Source organism: Centroberyx gerrardi, chromosome 9 (genome assembly GCF_048128805.1).
Source record: "Centroberyx gerrardi isolate f3 chromosome 9, fCenGer3.hap1.cur.20231027, whole genome shotgun sequence".
NCBI lineage: Eukaryota > Metazoa > Chordata > Actinopteri > Beryciformes > Berycidae > Centroberyx > Centroberyx gerrardi.
Window position 1 is genome coordinate 22987341 of NC_136005.1, and position 22818 is coordinate 23010158.

The 22818-nt window shown below is 43.4% G+C and overlaps 2 protein-coding genes across 5 annotated transcripts in view; one reads left to right on the plus strand and one right to left on the minus strand.

Moving 5' to 3' along the window:
* Window positions 1-7777: 7777 nt before the first annotated feature.
* Window positions 7778-22818, minus strand: part of c9h1orf53 (chromosome 9 C1orf53 homolog) — a 485525-nt gene continuing 470484 nt past the window's right edge. Inside the window, exons 2-4 of the mRNA XM_078285836.1 lie at window positions 11143-11694; window positions 9225-9326; window positions 7778-8851 (exon numbers count right to left, since the gene is read on the minus strand). Of these exons, the coding sequence (XP_078141962.1) occupies window positions 8780-8851; window positions 9225-9326; window positions 11143-11430 (462 nt within the window). The 5' untranslated portion in view covers window positions 11431-11694 and the 3' untranslated portion in view covers window positions 7778-8779. The remainder of the gene's footprint in view (window positions 8852-9224; window positions 9327-11142; window positions 11695-22818) is intronic.
* dennd1b (DENN/MADD domain containing 1B) overlaps window positions 13976-22818 on the plus strand; it is a 104464-nt gene continuing 95621 nt past the window's right edge. For all 4 annotated transcript variants that reach the window (XR_013505108.1, XM_078285831.1, XM_071906927.2 and 1 more), the window contains exons 1-2: window positions 13976-14225; window positions 14845-14909. Coding sequence is in view for 3 of the 4 variants with exons in the window: in XM_078285831.1 (XP_078141957.1) it covers window positions 14209-14225; window positions 14845-14909 (82 nt within the window). In the remaining variant the exon portion in view is untranslated. The remainder of the gene's footprint in view (window positions 14226-14844; window positions 14910-22818) is intronic.

The window sequence follows — 22818 nt, forward strand, 5'->3', positions numbered from 1 at the left end:
GGGGTTTGCAGGTGTGAATGCTTCATCTCAAGACGTGTTACATTTTCATTTGTCCCCCCATGAAGTTGTGTTGCCTTTAATTGGGGGCCCCTTGATAACAGCGCTGAGACGAGGCTTGAACCCTGGACGGGCTGGACCTGCAGCTGCTCTAAAAAGCATAAAGTTAATTTGCGCTCTGTCAATGTCTCACCACCAGCCACATAGCGGCGAAAAGACACACAAAAAGGACATGGATTTAATTTCACCTGTACAAAGACACCCCGAGAGAGATGGTCAACTCAGCTCCGTGTGATATTTAATCTAACTGGTGTATTTTTTTTCTTCCCCGGGAATTAAATAAAGCGATTATATGATTGATTATTTAAAAAACTGGACTTATCCACAGAGTAGATTGGCCATAATTGCAAGGAGTAAATGCTAGTATTTTTATGAAGCCATCTGTTATGCAGTTAGTGTTGATGAAGAATACTGTATAGACCCGTTGCCTCCAGCAGTGACATTTCACTTGACTGAAGAGGGCTTAACAATGTGTCAGTGAACACCAAGGAATTGAGGGAATAATGTATTTTGTGTTGGTGCTTTTTGTTTGTTTTGTTTCGTTTCTTTTTGTTTTTATCTAATTAGGATTTTACCTGCAACTGACGAAATACTTTTTTATTTATGTTTATCCATGTCCCTTTATTGTTGCTTTATAAATTTATAACGTGACAATTGAAAAAGGTCTGCAAAGATATTAGCCCTAAGCCAATAAACCAGCTCATGCTTTTTGAGAAAAATAAATAATTCTCAACATTTGACTGAATCGAAGTCATTCTCTTTCGAAATGCTTTCTTAAAAAATACATTATAGCCTAATTAAGGGATCTGGATAATGTTATCTAACCATATGTCATTCCTGGTTTGAAATAAATCAAATTAAATAAATCCGAGCGATTCTGTGTCATTTTTCGTTTAGTCATTGAGAATGATTTGCCCTAATTTAAGATTTGTGTTTGAGATTATTATTATTGAGGGATCTAGGATCTTGTTTGGCCAAAAGGCATTGAAAACACCCAGTAGGCCTACCCTCTGCCTATTCATGCACTATACTGTGCTCCATTTATAATGTTTTTCTAAAAAAAACAACAATGTAATAGCCAGTTCTATATAGGCACATTTAAAATGGCGTATAGTGAGCCCAGGATGGCTTCTGACTTTTGTCGCTTGAAATTTCTCATATATCGCATTATCTCCAGTGATGCAGTGGCACATAAACATGTGGATAAACTATGACCTCCAGTCGGTGATCATCATAAGGCCATAACAACAACTAATAAAAACAAAAATCAACTCTACTTCCAGAAAAGCATCAATTTATGTTATTTCCCTCTTTTAAAAAAACCTATGCCCTCTTATAACCTACATCAGTTTGATACCACTTACAATGGTGTACACTATAAATTTACATCATTAAGATTAATGTCAGCCTGAAAAGGTGCGTTAACACTATTCTGCAAATAATAAGGAGGGTATGCTGAGTTTAGGTGGGCTTGCCCTCCACTACATCCCTGTTATCCCGGAGAGGAGAATATTACCTATTTCACTCTATTTCTCACGCATCAAGTCTGTCGCGCATTGTTTTGCACGCTTTTCTTCTCGTTCTTTGTTAAACAGCCTCCTCAGTACTATTCCCCCCCATTAAGACATATAGAAATGGTCTTACCTGAGGCTGTAGTCTGTGTGAGATCCCAGCAAAGCGTGCTGGGTGAGGCGCTCCGGACTGTGCGCACTGTGGAGAGGAGACAGAGGAGACTCTGCCGGTAGATGGGGGCTGTTCCTTGTTTCTGCTATAGTCCTAGTGAGCGTCAATTAAAACACAAGGCATTTAAATATTCCTCTGCCATATGCAGACAGCCCTCACCACACCACAGCACGCACAATGCACAGAAAATGAGAAGCCATGAGCCAATAGCCTACTCAGCATGTAGGTTTTAACCAGTGATGCAGTGGTAAATTAAAAGGTGGGTAAACTGTGACCTATGGAGTCGGCGATCGCCAAAGGGCAAACAACCACCATTATAGACAAAAATACTGAACATTTCTAGAAAACCATACAGTTATGTTCTTTTTTTTTCCTTAAAAGGCCCGATCTTCATGTGACTTACATGATGTATCCTATGAATTTAGGTCATGAAGATTTATGTCAGCCTAAAAAGACGAGTAAACTATTCTGCAAATAAAAAAGATGGATAAACTGATTTTAGGTGGGTTCAAGCACACAGCCCTTAAAAATTCTGCTCACAAAATTTATAGTCACCTATATCAGCGCCCTTATATGAATTCACACTGTACGAGATGCAAATCAAATGAGTATTACAGCCCTAATTACACTGGTTGGGTAGCAGAGGTTTGTGTGAATAAATCATTAGGTAGGTTCATAGTCAAACGAAATCAGTCATCAAATCTGGCAAGGATCTGGAGCACTACAAAACACGCCTGTAAAAACAACAAACAAACCCCAATACTGGAGATGGACCGAGTCTACCAAATCGAAATCACATTCGTAATGAAGGAGGTAAAATAAATAATTTCAGATCACTTATTTTAATTTGGATTTTGATCCAAATAAAGGAGAGTAACCTAAATCGAGCTGTTGAAACGAAAACCCATGGTGAAATGTAATTCATGCTAAAGACTATAGGCTGGTACACTGTATTTATTTGATGGCCGATGATCATTCATTTCAACATCGTCAACATAGAGCAGATGTACATAGTACATTTATTAATCATTCTAAGGAAAGTTTTAATTCCCATACCCAACCTCAGCTCTATATATTTTCTTCACTGGTTACATTGCATTAATTATCGAATATTAATAACAATATTATAAGAATGAAATTCTTGGGTCAATATTTCGTTTCCCCTGAACCGTGTCTCCCTCTCACCCGGACAATCCAATTTATAAAACGTCATATTAATTTAATGCAATAGTAAGGGCATTTACGCGTGACGTATTATACACATATTTTGGTCCCATAGGGAAACATCCTTCAATGAATAAGTACATTTGTTGATGAAAACTCCTTCATAGCCTATAACTATTCAATAATGTTTTATAGTCAGATAATATTTATATAGTATTAGGAAGATGGAAGCTTGTGCCTGAGCTCCACTTAGCCTATATTTTCTCATTTTAGGTACTAAAACAAATGACCAATATTCATACAGGCCTATTGTCATATAATGTCCCTTTTCGTTGTTTTGGTGATCTTTTTATCTCATTGTGCACATGTTACTAGCCTATTATTCACCTGAGAGGCTAAACAATATGCTAACCAGCCATTTAATAATAATAACAACAATAATAACAACAGAATAGAATGTAATAGAGTTTTGAGTGCGTCGTCCCTCCAGCTGAATTGCTAATTCACTGTTAACATGGCAGAGGGAGGTCATCCAGCAGACACGATGACCTAAACCATGGTATCCACGCTAACCTCTTTGGAGAACTCACACAGTGAGGTAATCATGGACCGACTTCAATTGACAACAAGTGAATATAATATCGCGTGAGTGAGCAGTGGGGCTGGGAGCGAAGGGTGACAATTAATTACACCTCTACCGCTTGCATAAATGAGCATGTGCCATACTGCTAACAGTCATTTTGCTCTGCTCCTTCCGCTCGGTTGACATCACAATGTATCTCATCAATAATGCAGCGGGCACAGAGATCCATTTCACTGTGTACCACAACACGTAGCGCGCACGCGGCGTTTGCGGAGCGCGATACCCAGACGGGGCTGTGTAGCGTGCGCGCTCGGTTCACCGGTAGACGCGGCAGCGCAGCACCAGCCGGGGATGCCTGCCCGCCCGCCCGCCTGCCTGCCCGCCTCCCCGGCCGCCTGGCTCCCCTCTCTCGCTGCTGTAGGGCATGGTGTGGTAGATTACCGCACATCCAGGGTTCATCTGGAGTTATCATTTCTGGGTCACCTCAAGTGACACTCAAGTCTCGCGGAGGAAGCTCTCACTCGCCTCGCTCCCAAAAGCATGCGAGGGCCCCCCGGAAGAGGGAGCAGAGGAGAGGAGGAGGCGAGGAAGGAGTTGAAGAGAGGGGAGGAGGAGGAGGAGGAGAATAAAATAAAAAAAAATAAAAAAAAGTGGGAGAGAGGAAGGAGAGGAGGGGGAGTGGGGGGCAGGGGGTGGGGGGTCTCTCCCAGGATCCACCGTGGTGCAGGGAACCACAGGCTAAACACTGACAGAATGAAGGAGAGGAGTGGGAAGGGAAGGGAAGGTGGGGGGAGGAGGAGGAGGAGGAGGAGGAGGAGAGGGAGGAGTGAAGCACTGTAAAGCTGTATCCCTGTCACATGAGCCTGGGTGGGTGGGTGGTTGGGTGGGTTAGTGGATGGTGAGACATCCTGGAAATATTTACAAACACACAGCGGGCATGGCTTCATTATTATTAGGGGAAAGAAAATATACCAAATGTGATATACAGGGACGGAATGCAGCCACAGCTTTGCTTTTATTGTTGGTGCACACAATTATGATGTCTAATCACGATTTTGAAACAAATAATAATAAAGAACAATAAAACTATAAATAGATTTTTGAGGTGTCTCAGTCCCCCATATATCCTGCTTTTCATTTCCTTGCCTATTTTCTCTCTCCAGGTCTTTCTCCCTCACTTTTTCCCTCTCTTCCTCCAACTCCCTGTCTCCTCCACTCTCTTTTTTTTTCTGTGTCTCTTCCAACCGCACTCCCCCTTCTCCCCCCACCACCCCCCCATCCTACTACTGCACTCCCCCATCCCTCTCTCCCCCCTCCTCCCCTCCATCCACCCCCCCCACCCCCCTCCTTCGATCTCCTCCCTGCTCTGCTCTGCTGGAGCTCAAATCACAGCCCCGGTCCCTGGCAGATGGAGGATAGGAAGAGAGGAGCTCTTAACTAGCCAGCCTGAGCCTCTGCTCTCTGCACACCAACTGCTGCCTGCCTCCCCTCCCTGCCTCCAGAACAGCTCCAACAGCACACCGCCACCCCCCACTACTACCACCCCCACCACCACCCCTCCACCCCCCTCCCCTCTGGGGGACGGAGTCTTAGTATCCTCCTGGGGAACGGTGCGAGTATTAGTCCATATCTGGCCACACTAGAAAGGACAAGGAAACATAATAGATGGATGTTCTTCATCCCTGTATAACCTTAAACCTAGATTATGGGAGAAATGCAGCTTCTCTGTGTAGACGCACTGGTTTAGACGATGCTTTTATTGCTTTTTTCGCTGCCCAACAGGCTGTCTCTTCCTCCATCAGCCATTCACAGATATATGGAGTCAGGAGTGTGAACACAATGTGAAACGGTTAGAGGTTAGACTCTGTAAAAGCTAGCTAAAAGCTATCACATCCACTTTTCTTTGAATGTAGACAAGAAAGGACAGATATGAGTTAAACCAGAGGGGAACAAAACAGGCCAAAATGCTCCTGGGGCGTTTAGGTGCTGTGTGACCGCACTTGACTCTCCTCATATCGGGGCTCATCTGGCGGCCACGACCCGGCCTGGCATGGGCCTGACCACCAGTTGAGGTCTGGGGGAGAAAGTGACTGCTCCTCTGTGCTATTTGCAGCCCCTGTCTGTCCAAAGGAATCTGATGCGCTGACTGTCACTCAGTGGTCGTGTGTGTGTTTTTTTTTTATCACTAATTCCACCACAGGGATCTGGTTGTCCATCTGACCACTGTGGAGGCTGCTGCCCCGAGGCGAGCTGACATTGTCTGTGTAGAACGACCAGACGTTGATGTAGGGGCTGCTCAGATGCTGCTTGAATATCAAGACACATGTGCACGTATGCACACACACACACACACACACACACACACACACACACACAAACACAGACACACACACACACAAAGCAGTGCCTGGCCGATTGCTGAGACTGATGTTCCTTTCAGCCATCATACGGCTGACACTCAAGTTTTCCCCCCGCCAACCCTGTGTCAGTTCCTGGCTGGTCTGGCCAACAGTGATGGAGACACTGTAACTGACTGAGGTTGGGGCCATTGGCCGCAGGGCTGCTGTGTCTATGTGCCTGTTTGAGATGGGGAGGGGCGAGGGGGGGGGGCTGAGAGTGTTAGGGGGCTGCTTGGCCTGTCAACTGGTTTTGACTGGAGCCCGTCTGGTCACAGTTCCAAACTGGACAGCTCTCTCTTTCTCTGCGGCTAGTGCCATCGTCCTGTAGAAAGGCATACGGTGTATAGCTGCCACTCCGCTCCAGCACAGCATATGCTGCAGCTGAAGGTCAGAGATGTTCAGTTCCAAAATGCCTGAAATAAATAGCGCACGTCCAACTGGCTGTTGCAACTTGGGAGCGCATCTGCACTGAGGGAATCTACCACTGTGTGTGTGTGCACGTGATATTTGCTTATACAGATAAACAGAACTTTCATCATTTCTTTATTTTCCATCATTTCACTGGCATTGCATAATACAACCAAAAATCAACAAAATGATTTCATTCATGAATAAGGCAGGTTAATGCCTGCCCCAGTAATAACATCAACGTTGCAAACTTCTCAGGGAAATAAACTGCATTAGCCTACATTTATTAGAATTAATTATAGGCTACAGTTATTAACAATATGAATATAAACAATTGTCTTTGTAGAGTATCACAAACAGGAAAGACATGGCAGGCCTACTGGTGAGAACAGTCAATATGACATATAGATGATCAAATTGCTTTTTAGTTGATTTTTTCACTGTAACATATAGATGACAGATTTTTTCACTGAATGCTCTCACGCCATAGGTCTATCTGGCATAGCCTACTTCAATCAATTATTTATTTATATAGCCAAGATTTAAAAAGCAATGCTCCGAGCCAGGCTTTACTGCTGGTAAACACATAGCCTACTATAACATGATGATTGGCCTTAGTCTGGTGGTACAGGGTAGGGATAGATATTCCATGCTTTCTGCAAGTGAATTTCGCCATAAATCTGTCTAAGGGATTGCTGTGCTGTTTGTGTCTCAGTCACCAACTGCTAGGCTAGAACATGAAGAAAAAAAAAAAAACATTTCAAACTGTGCCATCACTGGATTGGGAAGACGTGGAGGGATGAGGCAGACATGAAAGTTGGCCTATTTCATGGTCAGGCTGCGGGACCGCCGAGGCCCTGAATGGCAATGCATCTACTTTAATGTGACAGACAAGTCCCTAGGCAAAACCCGCAGAGCCGCGGCAGGCAGGCGGGCCCAGGTACTTGATGAGTGTGACACCTTCACCGTCCCGCTGCAGAAATGTTGCTGCCGCACGCTCCGCTGCCTCGGTTCAGAATAACACCAAATAAATTCGCCTCTCATCCCGCCTGACGACGCGTCCCCGAGAACCTGTCCTCCCCAGCACTGTTGGGATCATGAATCTCCTTGTAGCCGCTCACAGGGCTTTGCTCCGATCACTAAGCACTTGCCTTTGGGACCCACCTGCCGAGGAGAAATTGTGGCCGCGCCAGTAGGCGGCTGCGACAGGAATTCCGCGGCAGACACATTCTCTCATCCCGACGCTGTTTGCCCAATCAAGCGGAGACAGGCGAGTGTGTGTGGCAGGTTCAGAGCCAGCGCCTGAAGGCATCGCGCTGCCTACCCACATGCACTCACAAATCAAGTCGCGCATCCCCCCCCCCCCCCGCCCCCCCTACACCCTCCAACATCTCTTGCACGCACAGGTAGTCCTATACGAGCGGTTGACCTCACCTTGTACTATCACTGCAGGCTACAAAGCGCAGCGTTTAGTGTAACCTTTATTCTATATTGGCCTATTAGGAGCCACAGGGTGTTCTGATGGGAGGAAGCCTACTGGGTGTGTATGCCTGTGTGTGTGTGTCTGTGTGTGTGCGTGCATGTGAACATGGGCTGATCTATTGCAGGGTTGGGAAGAGAGGGCCCAGGAGTTCATTAGGCTGCGGCTCAGGAGAGCAGCCGCGGGGAGCTGCGCTGTAGCCAAGTGTTGCCAGGAGGCTGAGCTGCGAGTCCGGTGGGGAGGGAGGCCGTTGATGTCCATGGCATGTTTGTTAACAGCCTGATTCCATCAAGTGGTGTAAAAGCAGCGCAGCCAAGTGTGAGCGCTGACCCTTGGCCCCTGCCTATTTTTAACGGCACAGCACTTCAGTCAAAGGTAGCCGGTTCAGTCGAGCACTCGTGGAGTGTAGTAAATGATGCTAATATTCATGCAGTCGTACATTTGGGAGAAAAAATAACAAGAAATGCAAAGCAAAAAAGAGCACAAGACTCCATCTGACTATCTACAGTTACTATCGCCTATATGCCCTTTATCTTGAGGGCAAAGATCTAAAATGCACTTTCAGTTTTCATCTCCATACTCCCACAACCCTTGTAAATGCATCAGAGGAGTGGAATACCACAAAATATTAAATACCCTTAAAGAGGAACACAGACAAAAAATGAGGTTCAAGGCATTTCATTGGACATGCAGGCAAAACATCTGAAAAATATAACAAAACAAAAATGTGATAAAAGACGCTGTTTTACATGAGGTTCTAGTGAACAAATCCTTACTTCCCCCTCCCCTATCTTGTTGTGAGAATGAAAATCATCCGGAGAATAGTTGTGATTCATAGGAGGTAGGTATTGCACAGACACCACTCCATATTTCATCATTTAGTATGCTGCTAAAAAATGACTCTCAAAGCAGTCCAAAATAACGACAGGCAGAAGACTACATGCGGTGGGTTCCATCCTAAACAGGCATCTTACATTTTTACCTTTGGCGCGAGGCTGCTAGGCCTCACACATAAAACAGAGAATTAAACTGTTTCTTCATTGCAGGGTCTTTCACGTTGACTTGGCCATATGGACACTGGAGGAGAGAATGAAATAATTAAACGGGGTTAAATGAGCCGCATGTGGAGAAGACACAGGTTTAGCTTTAGTCGCTGAGAAGACAGGACAGTAGGACACGCACAGAAGAGCACAGACTAGAAGAGCAAAGCACAGAACAGAGCAGAACTGGAGAAGAGAAGAGAAGAGAAGAGGAGAGGAGAGGAGAGAAGAGAAGAGAAGAGAAGAGAAGAGAAGAGAAGAGAAGAGAAGAGAAAATGGCAGAACAGAACAGATTAGCACAGAGCAAAACTAAACAGCCAAGAACAGGAGAGGAGACAGAAGAAGAAGAAGAGCGCAGCACAGAACAGAGCAAAGTGGAGAAGAAGAGAACACAACATGGGAGCGCTCACATGTCTGCATGCGCTGCCGCAGCACTTCCCTCTCTGGAGGTGGGCATGCTCTGTGAACACCTTGTACCCAGTGGATGGGTCCACATACACCTGCTTCTTTGCCTGAACATAAAGAAGATATTATTCAATTGTATGTCGGAGAGTGAACCCACACACAGAGGCATGCAAACACACACGCACATACAAGCATAATATTGAACACAAACATATACAGCACATAGAAGAAACAGATTGTTTTGGGTCAAGAAGAAGGAAGATGGATGACCTATATGCATAGAAACAGATGTAAAAGACAGTCTTATAATGTTATTAATTAGTTTCATGCTGTCTTTTTGTGTGCAATTCATTAGCTGACAATCTGCAATGACTATTAAGCTGCTAGTTCTTTTTATTCACTGTACAGATGCAGGAATAAAAAAAAAAGATGCTCTACCCACAATCACCCTTTTGTTGTGACCAACCATTCATCTTGCACAGAGACACACAAACACCTTCTGTAAGTGAAAAGCACTGAACTCCTCTCCCATCCCTTTGGAAGTTCGAAAATGTCATCTCTCAGTCTGTTTCAAACTGAGAGCCCACTAGTTGGTGAGCTCTGACAGGCCACAAAGGGAAAAAGGCCCCGGGCTCTCTGGTGACACGGCCTGTCATTTCGCATGGCATCGCAGGACCACATAGTGAAGCTGGCGTCGCTGGGCCCCCTCTGTATTGTGCTTTTCCCACCCAGGCCCTGCTAACGCTCCTCAGGTCGCGGCCAACTTGCCTCAACTTCATGCACACTCAGAAGCACAATATTTACAACAGAGAACCCTAAAGGCATTTATGGATGACACCTATTCACTATACGGCCATCACCACAGAGTGAGCTGGGTGTGTGTGTTGGAAGGGCAACTGAGATTTGATGAATGACAGATCCGGAAAAAAATATGATTATATTACTTATGTCACATGTATATAACACATTGGGTATATATGTTTGTGGTTACAAATGACATTCGAACAGTGCATTTGTTATAAAAATTTAATTATCCAATGACATCAAGTAAACTGAATAGTCACTCAAATAGTCCTGCTATCTTCTTTAGCTTACAGGCACATATTTGACAAGATTTTGGTGCCAAATATGGCCAACCTGCTGAGAAGATTTTTATTGTTTTGATGATTTAGATAATAATTAATATTATAGTTGGGGAGATACCAGTGGAGAGAGTGAAACCTGTGATCAAAGTAGTCATTCTTAAATGTTCCCACATTATACTAACTTTTACTGATTGAAATAGCAGTAATAGTAAAATTGAAATATCTGTCATTTTGCTGAGGTCCCCCCCAGGACCTGCGGGGGCCCAGGACCCCACTTTGGGAACTAATGGGCTAGTGTATTTCCGATTTTTTTTGGCAAATCGATTCAGCTGGTACAGAATGAAGCACCATATGTATTTTCATATAGCAGTAGACTATAACAAAAATACATAGTCCAAGGACAGTTGTTCCCAAAGTGAGGTTTGGGGACCTCCAGGGGTCCTTGAGGGGGTTCCAAGTGGTCCCCATCAAAACGAGGAATAGTTTCATTTCACTGTTACTTCATTCACTATGTAATGACAGAATGTATCAGGATGAATGTTTTGTCCATAGGGTTCACTGTCCCCACCTATAGTGTAGACAGTTATGCAATTTTGTACAAAATCATAACCAACAACAAAATGAGATGAGTCATTTGGGCAAAATGGAAATATTCTGGGGGTTGATGATCTCATGAATATCTATTTGGGGGTCCTTGACATGAAAAAAATGTGGGAACCCCCCTTGGCTAATAGATCAGAATTCATCATGATAATCAGGACGGACGGACAACACGACCCCAGTTAAATGCAACACACACAGGCATTGGTTCTGAAGTCTTTGCTGTAACGCATCTTACCTCACATGCCTCTCTATGGACTCTGTGTATGGCCAGTTCATCCTCTGTCAACTTTCTCCCACCGTGCTCCGCCTCACCACCCATGCTGCTTGTCACCACTTCATTGAAGTCTGATTCACTCTTGTCTACATTGATCTGTAACGTGCCGTTGCTTATCAATCGCTTCGAGCTTTCTTCTGAGAGGTTCAGTATCGACATGGTTACAAGTCGTTTATAATACTGCACATGAAGAAGAATCAATCTGCTGACAACGGCTTTGCTCGGGTAACTTTGGTGCAACATGCTCATTTAAAAACGACTAATATCTCTCGTTTAAACGATAGGGATGTGTAAAAGTGGTATACAAGTTGGTCATGTAAAACCCTACTTTGACATTGCTGACTCGCATGCAACAGTGTGGAAAATGAGTTTCGCATGGGGCGAGATCCCGCAAAAATATCCTTTAATTAAACATAATTACGACTGTATGCGCTATTCTCCAGTTATATCATCTGCTATAATCAAAGATCGTCTATGTTTAAGTCCATATTTATATCGAATGTGTCGTTCCCCCTCTCAGTTACATAGAAGTGTGTGCTACTTCCTCCTCTGCCCCTCGTCACTTTGTTGACATGTGACCATCCCGTAATACTGAGCCAGTGATTCACACAGCGCCTCTGCTGTTTCAAAGCAGCTACTATGGACTCCCTCATGGTGTGAGGCAAGGATGACTACACCTTATTGAAGCATATAGAGAAAAAACAATCCAACAAAACACACAGGAAAATTGTCAGATAAAAAAAAACACAGATAATCAATACATCAACACTGGGTTATTGCGTTATTGTGCCACTGAAAGCACTGATGTAGTGGTAAATAAAAAGGTAGGTAAACATGCATTCCTCTTTGTAAGTGCACATCCCTTTGCTCTCACAGTACAAACATAGACTACACCTTCCCATATTAGAAATAACACAAAGTATGGTGGCGACTTGGACTGAGCACTACAAGGTTGATGAGTGGACATTAATGAGTCCTTTCAAGGTTATCCGCCGCTGTAAGCCACCTCTGATGATGTGTCTAGTCCACGATTCTGGCTAATGAAACCTGACAAGTGTCTTTTGACTGACATTGTGGGGTCAATTTACCCTCAGACAAATTGCACATCACTGGTCAAAATATTTATGCATGTTTACTGTGAAAAAAGGTTGGTTGTGGACATAAGAACAAGTGATGTGGGTCTTTTGCTGAACGGGTTTATTTTGCCATAAAATATAGAATGTTTTTTTTACTTTTCCACCTTGAACCATTTTGTAATTGCAAGCTTAATCTTAAATACTGTTAAGGATGGTGAAAAATGTAGGAAAATACAGACACTTCATAGAGCCTACAATGTTATGGGAGATTTTATGTTAACTCTGTGTTTTTTTCCCTATCAGCACTGTAAACATTGTAAGAATGTATAAAAATCCTATAAACAGAACTCCTATACCCTACATTGTGGCTTACAACTGGCAACAGTTTATGAGTGCAGTTACAGTTTATTTGTCATTTAAATCTTGTATTGACTTGAAATGAACAAATGAATGAATAACAATTGTAGGATGTCAAGAAAAGACCTGGGCTAAATAGCAGCCGACTAGCCTGCATTTTCACCACTTGAAAAACCATAGGGAACACTTGTTATATTTTTTCTTGTAAGTGATATTTCCATTTGGCAAGACAAATCGTGCACCCCAGCTAGGCCACATTTTTTGAAACTATTTTCAAATCTATATTTTTCCAGGCCTGGAAAGGAAAAGACACTGTATGATTTCTTTTCAGTGTTAGACTTTCTTAAATTGATGTTATGGTGGGATTGTCTACTGTAGGTTTCCCTGTAATGTGAGTCCTGACTGGTTCACAACACCCAAGCCTCATAAGAGCTTTGTGTGTGCACATCTGTTTGTGTGTGCATGGGTGTGTGCGTGTGTGTATCATATTGTTTTTTTGAATGGTAAGGCAGCGGGCCTGCCATTATCATTTCATACGAGTGCCTGAAACAGCATGCCCCAGTCTGCTGCCACTTAATTACCTTCCAGTCAGCCTGAAGAAAATTGGCTCTGATCCAGACAGGCTCTCTGGAGAGGAGAGAGAGAGAAGTACATCTAAGCCATTGGTTTCAATTTACCATGGGACAAATATAAACATGGGACTCAATGCAAATATTAAATGGCCAGTGACTCAGCTTATTCATGAGCAATGTATTGCATGTAGACTTGTGTGACAGATTTGATATACAATATGCTGACTAGGCTTGTTTAAAACAAACAGCATAACAGTCAGACAGTTTTCCATAATTTAAAAGCTTATGTAATTGAGTTGTGTGTTGCGACTGAAACATGTGTTGCATGTATGGACTATGTAGTCTAACATGCATATGTAGCATAAATAGATAATGAATAACATCTATACTGTAGATGGTAACAATGCTAACAGTGAAACCTATGACAAAACAGCCATCCTTATACATTCACTCATTGTCCTAACCTCTAGGGAGTGAAATACTTGTGAAATTAAACTATTTCTCATTTTTCTGGGGACACCCTGGATCTCCCAGGACCCCACTTTGGGAACCACTGCTCTAGGCTGCCACTCCCACTACTATTGAACTCATAATACAGTGTTATACGGGAAACATATTTCCATGAATGAATCAAAACATGAATCATGCGGGTTAGCTCTTGAGTAAGCACGGCTGTTATCCAGCTGAAGTGGAGGATGCTCCCAGGCAGCAGCAAGGTGCTCGTCTGACGCGCTGACGTCACTAAATCTTTGACAGCACTTCCTGGAGTGGTGTTTGTTGTGGGAAATAACCACCGTGGTACTCAACTGATATTCAGGCCACCTCAACGGCACAAGGAAGACATACATTACTATACTATTCTCCCTCCAAGCATGTCGTCGCGGCAGCTTTCGAGCGGTATCAGATAAGATAGCACAAGTTACGGATAAGGCTAAGGAAGGACGAGGGGAAAATCTTCTGTCTCTCGGACAATCAGCAGAGCCGCCGACAGCCCGGAGCTGTCGCGATGTTGTAGCTAAACCATGGACAGCAGAATAAAGTAAGACCTGAGTTTTTGTGTTCCCCCCCTCCCTATCTCTCGCTTCGTAGTGTAGAAATGTCCAGCTAACGGCTAATTGGGTGCAGGGACGTAGCGTTAACGCGGAGACGACTGTGAAATACGAAGGAATGTTTGGCGTAATTTGAGACATCTCCAACAGTGGATTTAGCGGCCAGGCCAGCTGGCTCGGCAGCATTTGGGTCAGTCTGCTGCACTGTCTACTAGCTGACCACCAATTAGCAGCTCTGCTAGCCAGGCAGGCAGCCCTAAATAGGTTACATGTGGCCACCGAGCTCGCAAGACCCGAGTCGCCCAGTGACCAAAGTTTATCCAGATAAATAATCACAGATAAGAAAGCTTACCACATTTTGTCATATTAAACGAAAGCACCATCACCCCGACTTGCAGTTACTGGCACTGACAGCTACTGACAGTCTGCCTACTGTAAGTGGGAAAGACCTGAAGACAGGTCCACTTGTTCAGTCTCACTGTAATGGAATTTAACAGGAACACAGGTGTTATTTGAGCGAATGTTGATTGCACAATTGTTGAAAATGATTCTGTTTTCAAACAGATGTCTCATCTTCCCCCGCAGTAAATGGTGTTCTCTTCATTTCAGGGAGACTCCAGAAAGAACATTTGATCTGGTTCTACAGGTGGCATGTCCAACATCTGAAAATGAGGGTAGGTAATATAATTCCTGCCACTAATAACAGACTGTCACTCTAACCTCATGACCAATGTTTGTCTGTTTGAGGATTGTTTTAAAAAATGTTTTAATGACTGAATAATAGCATCCATGATTTATAAAGCAAATTCATTTTAAATTATTGTCACAGACATGGTCATTATGATATTGATCAAAAAAAAGTTGCAGAGTGTTTGGTATGTCTTTGTATGTTATGTGTTTGGAAAAATGACTGTTTGTGTTGCGTAATTACAGTGTTAGTAATTGTGAGGCTATACGCTCAATGTGTAATGTACAATGTTAGCAGCAGTGTTTAGTCTTGTCCCAGTTGCTCTTGCATGGTATTTTAAGTCAGACAGCTAGCGCCAAAGAGCTAAAATATACTGCATGTCTGATTCCGGCCTAGGGCAATAAGGGCGATCATTATGTCTGTAGTGTTATTGTGGGTGCTCCTTAGTTGACCCTCTCAGGAACAACCTGAGGATAAGACAAGGTCAACACAGAGTTCAGACTGACAGACAGAAGCAAGCAACGTCAGAGAAGCTGGTTGCTCCAAAGCCTTTATTAGCATTATCCATCATTCGTTAATTAGACCCATTTACGCATTTAAACTATGCTTTCATCAAGCCCAACCATAAGTTATTCTATCAAGCCTAACCATTGCAGGCATTTCTCCTGTAGCTGTGACCCCAGACAGGCTGTTGTAGAAAGATCATGGGTCAGCAAGCTGCATGAGCTGTTCTGCTATTCTGCTGTTTGCGATGGTCAAACATTCCAGCAGCGGTGGACTGGACAAAAACTGGTCAGACTAGTCCAGGAAATGACTCTGGCCACTGAAGAACAACACCATATTGCACCTTTATGAATATGGGAAATAAAACAACCTATATTTCACATCAATATCCAATGTCACCCTTAAGTCAAATATCATGTAAAAACATTTGTGCTGCATATTACACCAGCTCTCTTGTTTTCCCCGTTCAGTTCTGACGTTAAAGAGGTGTTATGTGGACGGTTCACTTGTGCAGCTGCTGAGTTGACCAGAGTGGACTGAAAGTTATCCTTGGATGTAGTTCTGATATTGGATTTTAAACCAAACTCATAAACCACCGGCCTATACTGTAATAACTGACTTCCCCCATGTATGATCCAGGGTCAGACTCATATCCGGACTCCTGCTCTCTGGAGCCCAGCTACATAGCAACGTTTGCACACCCCTCTGTTCAAATGGAACATACCCATTCTGTTCAGTCATTGGACAGAAGTGCTCCTGCTGCTCTGTGCTGAATCCTGATTGGATAATCGAACTTCCCTGTTCAGGGAGTAGTTATGATAGCTGAAATCTCACAGGAGCTCTAGATGTATATTATCTGCCGGCTGGGGCTTATATTTTTGATAGATTGTTTTTTAAAGGAGAGGTTTCAGATAACCAAATGAGGAATGAACCACTTCTCCCTCAATCTGATCAATTTCCTGTTCTTTAACTTGGCTTTGACTGAAGTCTGGATGAAATGAAATGCTTCTTGAATGCTACAAACTGTGCCGCATGGGCTTTTATCATTGTACTTAGAGGGAATTGATGGATTGTGTGTGAATATTAAACATGCATGTCTATAGATGAATTAAGCCCTAAAATTTGACATTTCTCATGTGTGCTGTATGCATTTGTCTCTGTCTCTTCTTTCTGCCATGCAATGTTTTGCACACTTTTATTATGAGCTGAATGGGTTACTGCTATGAGTCATACCAGACAGGCTTTGGCCATGCTGTGAAACCTCTTCAATCACTCACCGCAAACTAGAGCTGTTTCTCCTACGGCCAAACATTAGATTCTCTGCCAAAAAGCACCACTTCACATTCACACATTATCTTCCCACAGCTTCACAGAGGCAAACAAACAATAGTGCAACCATGATAGGCTATAATTAAATTGTCATAGCAACATGGTGTGGAGCATTTAAGCATTTGGAGAAGTGGTCGAAGGTTTCAGCTTGCTCATATTTCTCATATCTCCTTACAATTTAGGGAATAGGAGTTTAATTTTAGATTGATTTTGGCTTCCATTTCAGTTGTTGCGCACTGCCTCTATCATGCATAGCAGTCTAGCTTACAGTATTCTATGTTGAAAAGTGTCTGTGAAAGGGTATCCTCTTTGAGTGACTAGAAAGCTAGATCTGTGCACTCCTGGTTTTGCTGATGCCACAGCAATGTTTTGTCAATTCTGACCACATCCTGGTTGTGCAGGTATGAAACTAGCTCCATATGCGCCAGCGTGACATAGTATAGTAGTATTAAGCCTAACTGTAGAGGGTAGTGCCCGCTGCTTATAATAGTCATGATCGCTTTGCAGAATTTGAAAAGGTGCACTGCATAGTAAAGATCCTCTAGGCTTTAGGTGGTCAGTATGCTTCTCTCTCTACTTCCTGTGTTAACAGGATTTTACACCTTCTCTAGTCAGCTCTATAAGCCAACAAGTCACCCACATGTTTGCACACAGGCCTGCAGTAGGCCTGCTTTTTATAGTAAGTTGTTTCAGGGTGATTAGGTTGACCTTTTAATGTCAGTGATCTCAGAGTAGAATGCTCACTCATTGCAAAGTGTTAAAGATGATATTAACATTTTGGCCTAGAAACTATCCTAGGCTTAAATCTACATCTTAATATTTTATTATGTGACAGACTCAGAGCCTCTCTTATTAAGCTCACACTTGAGTGCTGAATGATTCAGCAAATGCTTAGCCTTATTTACACTTATGAAGCAATGATAGATTAAAGATAACCTAGAGATAACCTACCATACACTTCAGTACATTTTGTCACCCAGCTTTTCCAGTAAACAAACCAATAATTAAATTGTTTACAGTAAGCCAACCTAGGAGTGCTTACACCTTACAGGTCTGACTCACTATCAAGTAGACCACTGCTAACAGGGTCTCACAAGAAGCCTGAGCATTTCTGATGTTCAGCCATCAGGGGCATTCAACCACTCTGGATGACCATTCATCCATGGGCATTGTTGCTATAGCTGCATGACCTTTTAGACCTAAGTTCAGGTCTGACTTACAGACATGCAGATCAAGTTAATAGCTTGTGTCTTACTCTGGTCAAGGGGGATACTATTTTAGTTTGTAAGTGTGGTGTTTGAGTCATGTAATTTTGGATACTTAACTTTGGCACCGTTCTCAGTTTGTTCCTGTTGGACTAGGTTCCACTTACTACTCCCTTGGGTAGGTTTGATTTTTCTGTCTTGGCTAACACTAGTGGTAACAACATTACATCAATGCTGCATGTAAGAACATAATATTAACAGCCTGTAGACATGATTATAATATGTACTATAGTTACAATAAAGTATTTTGGTAGCCTGTTGGAGTGATGATCTCTAATGAGTCACTTAATAAGAAAATTGTTAGCAATTGAGATTTCATGAGAGCATCTACATTACAAAAAGGAAAAGTGTCATTGAAACAAAAAAATATGCGATGCTCACAGTTAGAATGGTGGCGGTGTCTGTATCTGGATTTGGCCCCGCACTTCTAACCATGGATGTGTGGATAGATGACAGACGCAGGCCCTTTTTCCCCATGCAGGTCCATGGAGACCTGGCCTCTCTGTTCAGCCCTAGCTCAGCTCAGCTTAGCTCAGTTGGCTCAGTGCTCTGTGGATGCTCAGGCTGTGAGCGAGCGTTGCCGGAGAGCGTGACTGGCATGCTAGCTACTAGCGGCCCTGGCTACATAGAGCCATATTGATGTGCTTCCAAGATGCTGCCAAAGCTAGCAGATGACGCTAGCGCTGCCAAGGCAGTAGGTGGGGACAGATGCTACCTGTCCTCGCCCGCTCCCTCCAGCCAGATTGCTCCCAGTAACAAAGCAATAAAGTTAATAGATCAGCATATCAATTTTACAGCAACATTTATGCTGCAATTAGGGGAACGATTTGCTGTTTAAAAAAAACAAAACTGTCAATGTATTCATCTGGCTTTGATCTGCTGCTTGTGCCAGTTTGTGCTGTGCCAGTTGAGGCAGTTATCAGTTGTATACCATTGAGCATATGTCATGTTTTCTGTGAGATTATTGACAAGTTCATTAACTGCTTCAATACCTCAAGGCATCTCTTCGCTGGTATTGAAATGCACTGCAGAAGGTTTGATTATGAAAATTATCAATGCCCTTGGATATGTTTTAGGTCTCTTCCTACAGATATAAGTAAAGGAACCAGAAAGCAGAACTATAGAGTAGACGCATTTTGCCTTTGATTCACATGGCCTTCCTACTTCACTTGGTCCAATGCACCAATTATGAAAAGTTACTTTTGTTCTGTATCTCAAGAACATTCTTGCTGAGACCCGGAGGTCTCACAGTGTCACCTCCCTCTAGCTAGTTAGTTATCAATCTGCTTCCTTCTCTGCTGTAGCCCCCTCAAGCAGCACTGTGATATTCCATTTTCACAGATTCAGCTACGCTATTTTTTTCTTCGGCTTTCACCCCCTCCCCACCTCCACCCTTCGTATTCGCAGAGCAAAACGCCTGTGTAGTAGAACTTTTAGAAGGTTGAATGCTGACATTCTGCAAAATGTCAAAATTGCTCCTTGACCCAAGCATGCCAGTTCTGCGATCTGATTGGCTTCCGGCTGCGTGTGGAGTTCACAGTGGGCTCACACTCAGGCGGGAGGCCATTGGAGGACTAACAGATGCCATGGCAGCAAGGAGGGTGTTGATTGGTCATTAGAGAGGCCACACTCCTCTACTCACACTCCTGGGAGAACCCCTGGGTCTCACAATTTGTTTCTCCCACAACCTCTCTGCCTTTCTCTCTTGTCTCGCCCATTTAACTTTGCTAAATTGGCTTCCTTACAGAGAACAAAATATTATCCGATTCTGTGCCTTTTATCTGCTTCTACTGAACAGAATTGAGGAAGTCTCATAACTTCCCTGCTATGATATCTAACGACCGCAATGTGAGTGAACTTTGAGAAATCCCCTCCCACTCTATTCCCTCTGTGAGTGTCCATAGGATCACGTTTGACCAACAGTCCAACTTTCAGCAGCAAACTTCTCTTTGTCTGCATTCAGGGTAGAGGTCAATGGCTATCTTATCCATCTGTTCTTTTGTGAACTGTTGCCTTTTTCTTTTGTGAGCAGTCTTAATAATATGACATACTGTAACATTTGGCAGTTGGTGGACACTTTTATGCAACGATTGTTGGATTGGACATGATTGTTTGTAAAAAATGCGTGACCCACATGAGAATCAAAACCATAGTTAATGAGGAGTTAAAATGACATTACCTCCCTGTTTTTATTTCCATGATCTTAGGAAGGTCAGTATTCACAAATATAAAATATTTGTGAACATAAACAACCCAAGCTAGAAAGTCTGAATTCTGTTTTAGGGTGGATTTTCCCTTTAATGCCATGCCCTGTGTACTAGCCATTGAGCTATAGAACAAGTAAGACTCATTTGTACTTTGGTTTTGGTTATCCAGATGACAAATTTGGCCAGCCAATGTTACCGCTGTTCTCATTGCGCTCCAGTGTTGTTCTTTTGTTAGTCATTTGTAGCTCCCTATCCCCAGTCAGTCATCCATTCAGAAGCTGTGTGGCCTGCTGCTTGTTGGGTCCAGTTCCAGCTCTTTTTTTTATTTAAAAGAGAGTGGACCAAATGTTGTCCTCCCATTTCACTCAGGCCTGTTTTTTCAGATAGTATAGTAAAGATTGACTAGAAAAAATGTTACTGTCAGCATCATGTATGTTGGATTTTGGCCAGTGTATAGGCACAACACATGTGGCTAGTTTCCTAGGTAAGAGCACCAATCAATTTCCAATCCAGGAAATTATACTTTTGCATTCACTGTATTTTTGAGTGCATTAGTTTTTGGCAGTAAATCAATTATTCCCCACAAATATTGCAAAGCAGTTTTATGTATTTCTCCACATTTAATGCAGATGACTTCAACACCTCCTCTTGAAAAGTGACGGGAAACTAAATTTTCACATATCACAACAATTTCACCATGCTCAACAGCCTAATGAAAACCCTTGTCAACAAGCAGAGCATTGCAACGCTTTATTTAGCCCAATCCTTGCGCTTTTGCCAAAAATTTTAATTGAAAACATTGCGAATTGCCATGCTATAGCTGCCTTTTCGTCTGTACACCTCTTACTCACATCTCACATCTCATATCTCTACCTGTTCTTCCACTTCCATTTCTGTTTAGGCCTTGTTTGCCCCCCCACACTCCCCTCCCCCTTATTCTGATTATCACTAGTTGTGACGGGGACAGACGGGCCCTACAGGGAGAATGGAGAGAGGGAACAGGTCACTGGGACTTTTCAGGTGGTGCTGTGTGACCTCTCTACACTTTCACTTTAGCACACACACACACACACTCAGACACACACACACACACACACACACACACACACACCACCCTCAGGACAGCAGTGAGTGGACTGCCCTGCTGTTTCTTCTAAGAGAGAGCACATAGAGTGTTATTGGCCACAGCACGAAGAACTGGGACAAAATGAGACAGGGTGGGGCAGGGAGGGAGGGAGGGAGAGAGGGGGAGAAAGAGGGAGAAAGAGAGAGAGAGAGAGAGAATATGCTGATGGCAGTAGTCTGTAAGCTGAGAGGTGACATACTGTGGGGGTTGCTGGCTGTGCTTTCCCACTCACTGATGCAGTACTGAAACTCTAGGGGCAATCACACACAATGTACGTGTGTGTGTTAGCAGGTACATGTTTAAGTGTATATGTACACCGTGTGTGTGTATACGAGTGCAAGCGTGTGCATTTATGGCTGTGTGTGTGTGTGCGTGCTTGTGTGTGTGTGTGTGTGTGCGAGAGGCAGAGACAGAAGCTGTGAGAGCTGCAGGAGGCTCATCTGAATTCACTAATGCTGCCAGACTGGGAGAACATGGAAAGACTTCTAGGCACTGACGCTCACAGGCTATTTTTAGACTTCCCTTTGCACGGCGAAAAAGTGGGGAAAAGTAGGGACCCGATCAATAATTTAAAACGAGATGATTTTGATGAATGCAGAAGAGTTTCATCACATCGGTCTCACTCGCAGCCTCACAGCATTGTTTTTTTGTGGCTTGTTTGTGGGTGTGTGTGCGCTTGTATGCATGTGTGTGTATGTATGTACAGTATGTGAGTTTATTCCCCTCTGACCACAAGTTAAGTTCCAGAGAGCTAACGGAATTTCATGTGTTTAAAAACAAAAACCAGTAAGCAAATGGCTTGGTTACAGTCCAGCCGAAATTATCTGTTGCAGTATTTCCAAAAACCGCTTGAGTCATCATGAAGCTAAGCTCTTCTGCACACGTGTCGGTAGATGAAAATGGATGACCAGGAGTATGTATGTAACAGGTCAGCACAGCAGATGGCACATGCATGTACACACACACACACACACACACACACACACACACACACACACACACACTCACAAACACACACTACCACTCATTCGGAGTCAAAGAACAATGATTGGCTGGTTCTTATGAATGTAATACCAATGTGGCCTAGTTTAGCCCACAAATGAACAGGATTAGCGTAGCTCCAGTTTTAATGTAGCTTCGGTGCTGCTAATCTGCCCTAGTCTGGCAAATGGGATTTCATGAAAAAGCAGTGTTGAAAAATATGTTGACATTTATGGCTGTCATGTTGAGCAGATTTTGTGATGACAGGATTTTAACAGGATTTGGGGTTGACTCAGTACTCGTGGCTCCATCAACAGGCACACTTCTATTAAATGTGGTGGGAGGGATGGCTAAGACCAGAGGCTGTCTAACCTTTTCATATCCAGGATCCCCTCCATATTAGAACAGGGGACCCCTTTCTTGGAGATTTTTCCCACAGGAACCTCCATGTGTGAATATTTTTTATTTCAGATAGCATTTAGT